Genomic DNA, 10,326 nt, shown 5'->3' on the forward strand with positions numbered 1-10,326 from the left:
TGAATATGAGTAATAAGTTTGCCCTCTATTCATTTTGTTATGCTAGGCTTTCCATGCATGAGTAACTGCTGGCTATCAGATGTCAATATCCTTGTGTTTTGGGGTCAGTTCCTGTAGTTCAGATTACATTCTCACTTCTAATGAACCGTACTGCAGTTCCCTTGAAGGAGGACTCACATTTTCATGCATCTCATCTCAGTGCGAATGGCCTCATATCGTTTCACCTGGACAAACTAACCAAACTAAAGGAGGAAACGCTCCAGAGTTTGGACAAACCGCTCCAAACATGCTCAGTGTGAACGCACCCTAAAATACTTCAAGCACCTGTGCACAGATGGCACTTTGAAGCAAATCCCTCCTCTCTGATCACATTACAAGGGGCTTGTAAGGCCATGATAGAGTGCACAACTGTGAGCAGCGTGGGAGGATGTGGGTATTTGTAATCCAGGCCCACTGGTGGTGGTTTTCCCATAAGGCCGAGCATGTGTCCAGTTAGGAAGGAGGGGATGGGGGGTTTCATGGGAAAACAAATGCGATGAATCAATGCAGTTAATTGTTTGTGCACCCGGAGGAACATGTGGTCCAAACCACAAGGGACTGACGCGGCACGTCCTTCAGAGCAGAGTCAAGTTGTTTGTGTGTGTGTGTGTGTGTGTGAGCAGCATGTTGAAATCAATACTCATATTCTCTCATTACATTTCAGCGATACAGTAATAGGTGATGTCATAGGGATCCAAACATGTGGTGTAACATAATACTCTGCGTCTTGATGTTACTAGTGAGTGTCTCTTTCTTTCCACTTGGCACTTGGTTGACGTGTCACTGTGTTCTGACTGGTTGTGGGCGGGGCCAGAGGCTCTGATTGGCTCTATGTAGTGCTCTGCAGCTACACAGTTTTGAACAGGTAAATCGTAATGTAATGCAATTTTGTCTCTGTGTTGATCTTTGTGTACTGTTGATGTTCATTACTGTGCTGTATAATGTTGTGTTTTTGTGTTTCATGTGGACCCCAAGAGGAGTAATGGGGCTAATGGGGATCATAATAAACCAGTAAACCAATCATGTATTCTACACTTTGGTATTGTTTTTGATAATGTTACATTGTGTTGATGGGTTAACATAGCTAGTTAGCAAGTGCTAATTCCGTAGCAGTAATCAAAAATCATCAGAATTTTTTTTTAATTACTTCAGAGTTGACCATCGACCCCAATGACAGATGCAACCGTTCTCCAAGCATCGTGTTTATTCCTGTAGTCTTTCAAATAAAAGATGTAGAGAACTGGGAAGCTTTGAATGGCTGTAATTAACTTCTTGTCCATTTTGCACTTGCAAGGTGAAACTATTGTTCATGAAACTAAATCACATCAGTAGGGGAACAAAGAACCGCAGAAACCTGATTGGCTGTTGACGGCCGATGACCGTGAAAACTTCAGCCATGGACAACGTTTTCTCAGCCGACAAGCTTGTTGACTGAGTTGTAGCTGGTTGCTCAGCTCTATAGGAAATGAATGGACTTCTGCTGACTTGTTGCTCACAGTGTGAACACAGGGTTAGACTGGAGCATCTGATGCATCTGACTTGTTGTATCATATGTTTAAAAAAAGGCCAAAAAACCTTTCAGATCTGGATTATACTCCTCTACACAACCACTACACTGCTCTGCACCTACCTAAACAGCAACAGACTAAAGGGACGACCTGCTGGCTTGAAACAGCCCATTCTGCAGAATAAAAACTGAATTCTATCAGCAATGAGAGACTAATGGGACTGAAGACCTTACGAATTGCAGATACTGACCTTTTCTACCATTGCAATGGGGAAAACTTGCTCTATAAGTGTCTGCTAATTGCCTCATTTTTAATTGTTGTTGAGACCAGTTGCCCTTTTAAGTCTTTATGGCTATGTAATACTGAGTATGCAGTCATTTTCTTTTATTGTGCAGCTCTTTGTAACCATATTAACAAATCTGCTGCAACAATAGTTATTTTTTGACTTGACTGAGATCAGCACAGGTCAAAGCCCTCATTATGAAATTCAATTTATTGTAATTTCAGAAGCTACTTAAACTGCACAGTTTATCCTTAATCAAATAAAAAAAACTATAAAGTTTAATTGTGCCTTGTGATTCTGTTTCACTCGTTCCTCCACTGAAGACCAAACCACAAACAGAGTGATATCAACTGTTTGTATTTCCTCATTAATTTCTGGCTTTGAAAACACAGGCTTTTATCAAACAAGAATAATATTATGATCGGCCAGTGCAGCCATAACAGTCGCTAGTATTGTGAGGCACTGCAGTGTATATACAGTGTGAAAAAGTGCAGACACTCAGCGCAAAAAAAGAGTCTGTAAACACTTTCACACACACTCAAGAAACACAAAGACCCTGCAGAGCGTCGTCCAAAAACAAAATGAACTCATTGGATGAAGTCGAGATAAAGTAAACACACACTTGCATGCATGAACACACACAGAGCAAAAGATGGAAAGTAACACACACACACACACACACACACACACCAGTCATCTATGATCACCCTCAAGGTTGTGATGGGTGGGTGTGTGAAGGAGTGGGGGAGCAGCCATCCTTCCCCGCCCCTTCACCCTCTACCACACACACACACACACACACACACACACACACACACACACACACACTGTCAGTAGCATTAAGCACTGAAACAACATAGAGCTGGATCTTACTCATACTTGAGGACTAAGCATCGCAGCATGAATAATACAGCGACAGCCTTTAACAGCCTGTCACACTGTGCACGTTTTGCACTGGTGCCGACTAAATACTGAACCCTAATGTGGTAAAAGTGACAACCTGAGGGAAAAATGCGATCCTCATCAGCCCCATCACATGTAATAACATCCAACCAAATCCAAATATGTGGATCGAAGAAGCAGGCTGCCACTGAAAACAGCCGGTAACAAAGAAAGCTATGTAATCATTCATGATACGCATTTCATTGACAGTCGATTCAAGAATGAGTGAAAATACAGTTTCTACTATGTGGCTGTTATAATGAGGCAGGTAGAAAATGACATATGAGCAAATGCACGATGCTGTTCTTTGCCTTTTATTCCATTGTGTTTTGTGATGCACACACACACACACACACACACACACACACACACACACACACACACACACACATACACTTGTGCTTGGTATGCATGTGTTGGAGTGTTTTTGTGCTGGAGAGGGAGCTTACCATGTTGTCATGAATGTCTGCCTGTGAACAACCTGATCACTTTAAAAAGAAAGCTTCCCTCCTCCTATAATGATTTCTCAAGCTCAGACACTGGGTGGGGTGGGGTAGCATGTGTGTGTGTGTGTGTGTGTGTGTGTGTGTGCTCATGCGTACACGCCGCTCAGTGTGGCGTGGTCTGCACAGGACAGGGGCGGGGACAAAACGCAGGATGTGATACAGCAGGACTCCACTTCCTCACAGAGCTCCGGTGAAGCCACAGCAGTGCAGAGAGCGCCACCTCATGGTCGCCGGGCCGCACGGCGCCCGCCGCTCTGGTAAAATTCCATTCCCACAGATAAGGAACGCACAAGTGCGGACAGAAGACTGCAACAGAGGGTCGGGGGAAATCATTCGATAAGACCCGAGGAGCCTTGAGTGCGTTTTCAGGAATTCCAGTCATCTCTGCTGCTAGAAAAAAAAAAGGCAAAGACCTGCTGTGTGTCGGCTGCTGAAAGCTGAAAGAGGATTTTTTTCTCTCTCTCTGTTCACTGAAGGTCCAGCCTGACCCCACCCATCTCCCTCTACACACACAGAGAAAAGCAACGCACACAGTTTGCAGAAAGGTTGATGTTTGGGATGCGACAGACTCATCTTCCATAAAGCATATAGGGGCGACAGAGTGGCCTAAAGCTGACAGACCCTCCTGTAACTGAAAGGTCACAGGTTCAATCCCCCCCAGCAGCCAGTGCATCCTGTTGAAGTGTCTTTGAGCAAAACACTGACCCGCAAAGCTGCTCACCCCCCATGGATAAGAGCATCATCTAAATGCTCAGAAAGGTGGATGTAAATGCAAAATGGCAGTCAGACAGGAACGCGCTCGTGCAGGCACTTCCCTCCCCTCCTATACGGATGAATAATGCATCTTGAAACTGATGTGGCGCTGCGCTCGCTCCGAATGCAGACGCTGGCTGCCGGATACACCGGCAGACGAATTCCTGAGTCGACCCGCTCGTATTCAGAAAGAAAAAGTTAAACATTAACATTGCTAAAAGCCTCCTGAAAGCATTGGCTTCCATCTGGGCTTTTAAAAGCCACTGTTTAAAGAGTCCAGAGCCAAAAGCTATTAAGCTAGGAGACACCAAATCAATTTTTCCCTCAGGCCTTCCACAGCTATTGGCTGCAGCTGCATAAATCTTGAAAGCAAATTTTGAATATAAGATAGAGAGGATGATGTCATTTTTGGTGCCGATGCGTTATGTAATGGCACCGCTCATCTATAATGTGTCATGAAAGCATGTGTGCATGGATTATGGATAATGACGTATATTGAATGAAGGCCTTCTATGAGTTTTGGAATTACAGTGGTGAACTGCTATGAAGCTACAATGGATTCAAGTTAATTTAGGTATAAAATCTCACATTATAGTCCAGTTACACGGTTTAAGTTTAAAAGCTTTCCATTCATTGTCAATGGAGCCACTCCAAAGGGACTTTCCTTATAGTATCACAGATTAGAAAGTTGACTTGTGGTCTAACTTTGCTTGTTAATGTTCACAAATATTAGTAATGTCACCCAAAAAATATCATAACAGACATGTGAAGGTATAACACACCCTATATACTCATAATAACTGAATTAAAGTGTGTTTTAGAGTGGATTTCCCCCCTTAAAGGCAACTCAAGTCTGGCTGCCATGCAGTGACACTAGTTTGGGGTAGTTCCATTCAAAATGGATGGATATGTGGACATTAATCCATATGCAGATATTGAATTAACCAACAATTTCTACACTTTCCACATGTCACTCTAAAGTGTGTGATATTACTATAACATCCCACTAGCTTTGAGGATTTTGTTTTAGCTTTGAAGCAAGAAAATAATTGTCTGCTTCCCAGTATTTCCACTGCAGTGTTTATAAAAGACACAGTTTCACAACCATATGTTATCCTGAACACACACACGTTCATCACATTCTTCCTACATAACATGCGATTACACAAGAACCGAAGGACTTGCCTCTTCTTGTAGATACATACTTCCCTTTCTTGGCTGGAGGCCGTGTTCTGCTTGGCTGGACGGCATGTTTCTGCACATCGTCTCCAAACAGCCACCTCTGCTTTGTCATTGTAACTTTGCAAAGCATCAATCAGCATCCCAATCATCCAGCAGAAAGTAAGAAATATCCATTATCATACTTATTATACATCATACTTCAATTCCTGCTCCACCGGGTCACACCCTCAACTCCTTTCCTATACATTTGTCACATATAATCCAGCTCTGTTGTTACTGTCCATGTATAGAAACGGCCTGAGAAAATATACAGTAATCTACAACATGATGCTCGCTTACTGAATAGCTGTCAGATTGGTAATAACTAACAGAGAGCCAAATAAACTAATAAATCTCCAGTTTTATCAACAGCATCCTCACAAAAAAGAACTATAGTAATCCTGGTGTAAATTTTAGAAGGATACTATACACATAAACAGCAAAACTACAAGTATCTATAGGAATATATTATAGTGATACCATGAAAGATAAAAACATACCACAAAATACAGAGGAAAAATATAAATGCAAGTTTATAGTATATTTTACATAGAAACTTTTGCCTATAGTTTGTCTTAGACAAGTAAGGTGGATAGAGGAAAATGTATATTATACATCTTAATGAGCTCCAAGTAATCTTAGTGTCATGATAAGAGCTTTATGGCAAACCAACCCTAAACCTGGTCACACTGCGGTTCGGGATGTGTGAGGATGCAGCGCCATCTAGAGGCGATTTAGGCAACTCCCCCATTCTCCTGAGTCCCGGAGAGGAAATTCAACATGGCTGCCTACATGTAGACGTTTTAGGATTGTGGTGTGAAGTAGCTGCAGAACATGAGGGAGCAAAGGTAAACTAAAACACACACACACACTGAAATAAATATTTTTAAAACACAGAGTGATAAAACATGCTGGTAAATAGCACAAGGCGAAACCATCATGCATTGCAATTACAGTCAGTGGGCAAAAGTCTGTGTTATTGATGCTATTGGTATTGTTATTATGGTTTTAAAAGGCAAACAGGCATTATATAATCAAATATGCCATTACATTTCTGAAAATCACATCTAATTTCACTAATTTGCAGCTCTTGATGGGGAAATTCAGCAACAGTGATAAACTGTAGATACCTGTGTAAAAGATATCAGTTGTATATGTTAAACTAGATTTTTCACTTTTCTTAGATTATGGTATCTTTGATTATGATGTTAACCATTTAATTTCCTTGTTTCCTCTCTGCAGCCACCATGGATGCAAAACAGATCATCCACTGTGCTCGTCAACTGGAGAAATCACACCTGGACAGAAGCTACGGGAGTATGGTGACTCTCCTCGGTGACCTCGACAAGTCGGGCATCACAGCGGAGCAGCTGCAGACGACAGACATCGTCAAGGTCCTTTACCGGCTCCTAAAAACCTGCAGTGATGCCGGCGTGAAACGGACAGTCAAGTGCTTGTTGTCTAAGTGGAAGAGACAGTACAGCCAAGAAATGGGCCTAAAATGCACGGAGGACAGCAAGAGTGCGACAGTCTCTTGCGGTGTTTCTGTTACAGATGGCGGTGCTGCCGGTGACGCCGATGAAAGAGTCATTTCCAAGCAGGGGGTTGGTTCAACACAGAGCCAGACGTGTGAGGGTGGGAAAGAGAGTGCGAAGGCCGCTGCAGAACAAGAAGCGGCGTCTTCGCTCGCAAGAGATGACCCGTCGACCGCAGCTTCCGCCCTCCACGCCCTCCACGCCCTTTCAGACGATTCCAAATCACTTCCTTCCGCTGCAGACGGCGCCTCTACCTCCTCAGATTCCTCACCCGTCAGGTCCACATGCGTCCGCCTCCTCCTCGCCGCCCTCTGCTCCGAGACTCCTGATGAAGACGAGGCCGCGGAGCTGGCCGGAGCCGTCGAGCGCCACATCTACGAACTCCACAGAACCAGCTGGGTCAAATACAAGGCCTGTGTCAGGAGCAAGGTGTCCAACCTCAGGAACCCAAAAAGCGTCCACCTCCGGCAGGGCCTCCTGAGCGGCTCGCTGTCGCCCGAAGCCTTTGCCCGCATGTCGGCGGAGGAGATGGCCGGCGCCGACCTGCGGCGGCTGAGGGAGGAGTACTCGTCCCGGGGCGTGAGCGAGCGGCAGCTGCCCCGCGGGGTGGAGGGGACGCCGACGCAGAAGATCCGCTGCAAACGGTGCGAGGGGTCGGACTGCAGGGTGACGCAGGTGTCCCGGGGCACCCTTTTCCTGCCCGCCTGGGTGCGGCAGGGTGGCCCTGATGAGGACGCCATGACCTTTGTGACCTGCAGCGGGTGTGGGGAGCAGTGGTACCACAGCGGCTGGGTCTGCCTCTGAATCCACTGACATATTTTTGTGTTTTCACTAGTGATGGGACGATCTGCTTATCTCACGATACGATTCAATGCGCGATATGGAGTTCATGATTCGATACAACCACGATACGATGTGATAAATAAAAGTACAGTGACAACAAAGTCTGACTGTGCAGAATTATGTTTATTTATGAGCCACAAATCTTTCTAGTGATGGCATTGGCTTGCTAGAATGTGAACAACAATCTAAAAATGTCATTACAAAGTACAAATAATATAATTTCAAATGGAGAGCTTGTGAAATTGTAATGGGCAAGCCGTCTCATTTGTGATGTAGCTACTTATTCATGATTCATTTGTCTGCTTTACGATACTTATTGTCACATTTTTGCATTGCGATATATTGAATTTCGATATATTTTAGTTTTAGTTGAAGGATGACATGCTCCTCTATGGGTGGAGGAAATTCTACCACCCTTGGGCTTATAAAACCCTTTCAAACCCCACTGGATAAACTCAGAAACACCTAGTTCCTGAAAAGTTGACATTTTGGAGATGCGTACAAGGTTTTTACCCAACAACAGCGCTGTGTGTTTCGTATACTAAATCAAAGATAACATGATGGAGACAAATAGACTTCTGCTTTTCCAGCCAGTCCACTGCGTCAAGAGTTTTCTTCTACATTGAGGCGGGAGGAATGCAGAGCAGAAACAAAAAACAGAGCGCTCTGGCCGGAATATTCAGAATTCCTTATCATTTTTAGCATTCTTTATCAGTAAATGCATAAGTAAAAGCCCAGAATGGTGGAATGACCTTCCCACTCCAGCTCGGAAAAGCTGAGTCACTCCCTATCTGTCGTGGGCTGAAACCTCATCTCATCTCATCTTTTCAGCAAGCAGCTCACATCATCTTCTCTCCGCTGAATCACATCGCTCTAATTGCTCTCCCTTCTATCTCTCTCCTTACTGCAGCTCTTTACTTTGCTGCATTTCCCAGCACTTCTCTCTCTCATACACAGGAATATTGTAAAGCCACGAAGGCCCTGACCATTACTTGTAATTCTGGTGGTCTAGGAATTGAAGCGTATTCTACTGTTGCACTCTGCTAAATGCCCCTAGCCACCTACAATATCCCATTCATTTGGAGCAAAGTGGATCCAGTGGATGAGACATGTGACCCTAGAAAACAGTGAGCATGTGAGTCAGTAATCTTATGCCCTCCCAAACAGCCTTCGGGGTGGGTATCCCATGATCCTCCGCTCTCCCCGCGCGGTCGACGTGGCACAGTGAGTCATTTACCCGTCATTGTGACATCACATGGAGGGGGGCCTTTACCTCAGCTTTTAGGAAGAACAGTATCATCTTTTAAATCTCCTTAATACACACTTACAGACGGGCTTTTATTTTGTTAAACTTTGCCTCTGTTAACGCTGTGTAACCCTGTTTTCAGTTCCATGTCTGGCATTTTTATTGGTAAATGAAAAATAGAGTTTGCACACTCCTCTGCTCCCATTTGTATGTATTTATGTATTAATGTATTTATCCTTTACAAAACGCTACATGGCTGGTAATTGGCTAATAAATTTGCATATGGGACTAGTGCAGTGTGCAGACATTTTTCATTCTCTTTTTATTTCTCCAGCACCTGTGAAGTAACTGCATGTGCGTGCCTTTGAGTGTTTCTTCATGGCATTTTTATTGATAAATCTAATAACTCTTTAATGGTGTCGCTGTTTAATCTTATTGACTTTTATTCAATATTGAGTTATTGTGCATTGAAAGAAATGAAATTCTAAGGAAAATAACTGGAATCTTGTAAAGGTTTTACTGGGAAACCCATAAGTGTTACTATTTAGTGGGAAAATGACATGACTTACTTTATGCAATAATAAATACAAGATAGGCCAGCTGCAGTAATAATTCGTACTGAGTCACTGCTTTCATGGCAGCATCATATAAGAGTCTGACCTTTTTTAGTACGTGGAAATCTAATTTTTTTTCTGCACTCTATGTTCAGATTTCAATCTATGAATTTTACCCCTTGATCATGCTGCAAATAAAGCATAACCTGCTCTTATTTTATTTCTTTTTTTGCAGTTATTTTCCTCCTGTTCATCTGTCTGTTGAGAATCTCCCCTGGTTTTGAGTTCAGTTTCAACAAGCTCAAGAGGACAAATTAGGGAAGTCCAAACAGAAAACCCCCCTGTAACAGAAACCCCCTCGTTCTCCCAGCTAAGTGAATGTTGTCAGATATGGCTCGGCCTTGTCGGTCAGATAGCGGGGCGGCGGTATCTCACGCTGTGGCATTTCTCTGTGTAGTGTCTCCTTTCAGATGCTCCCTATCTTCTGTGTGTTGTGTCGGCTGAAGGATTTCACCCTTTCAGTCTCGGTGGCCTGTCAGTCCCCCAAGTCTGCACCCATCTCTCTCTCTCTCTCTCTCTCACACACACTTACAAAACACACTGCAGACTGAAGTAAGAAGCTGAAGTGGTCATAAATTCAAGTTTTTTTAATTGGTAATGCCTTGGTATGCTTTAATAGGCTTGCAAACCGACAGAGAACAGCACAACATCGGCAACTGTCCGCCCTGCTGAAGCATCCTTGAGCAAGACACTGAACCAGCTCCAGACCCTGACCTCTGACCTCTGACCTCCCTGTGGAGGGGGGACAAGAGAAGAGAAGTCTGCATTTAATATCATTCGACACCAAAACTTCCAACTACATTTCTGGGGACAAAGTGGAGCAACGACTCACGAGA

The 10,326-nt window shown here is 43.8% G+C and overlaps 1 protein-coding gene across 1 annotated transcript; it reads left to right on the plus strand.

Annotated features, from left to right (window-relative positions):
• Positions 1 to 6,050: 6,050 nt before the first annotated feature.
• Positions 6,051 to 7,654, plus strand: tceanc (transcription elongation factor A N-terminal and central domain containing). The gene is made up of 3 exons (XM_078291191.1): positions 6,051 to 6,100; positions 6,495 to 6,887; positions 7,029 to 7,654. Exons 2-3 carry the CDS (start codon positions 6,500 to 6,502, stop codon positions 7,589 to 7,591), a joined length of 951 nt encoding a protein of 316 aa, XP_078147317.1. The 5' UTR covers positions 6,051 to 6,100; positions 6,495 to 6,499; the 3' UTR covers positions 7,592 to 7,654.
• The last annotated feature ends 2,672 nt before the right edge of the window (positions 7,655 to 10,326 follow it).

The sequence above is a fragment of the Centroberyx gerrardi genome, chromosome 21 (assembly GCF_048128805.1).
Source record: "Centroberyx gerrardi isolate f3 chromosome 21, fCenGer3.hap1.cur.20231027, whole genome shotgun sequence".
NCBI lineage: Eukaryota > Metazoa > Chordata > Actinopteri > Beryciformes > Berycidae > Centroberyx > Centroberyx gerrardi.

Excerpts from the sequence above, each read along its gene's own strand:
- tceanc (XM_078291191.1), top strand. The coding sequence starts at position 6,500 with ATGGATGCAAAACAGATCATCCACTGTGCTCGTCAACTGGAGAAATCA. Across the intron at positions 6,888-7,028 it reads ACAGAGCCAGACGTGTGAGG|ACGGCGCCTCTACCTCCTCA; the intron begins GTGGGAAAGAGA and ends CTTCCGCTGCAG.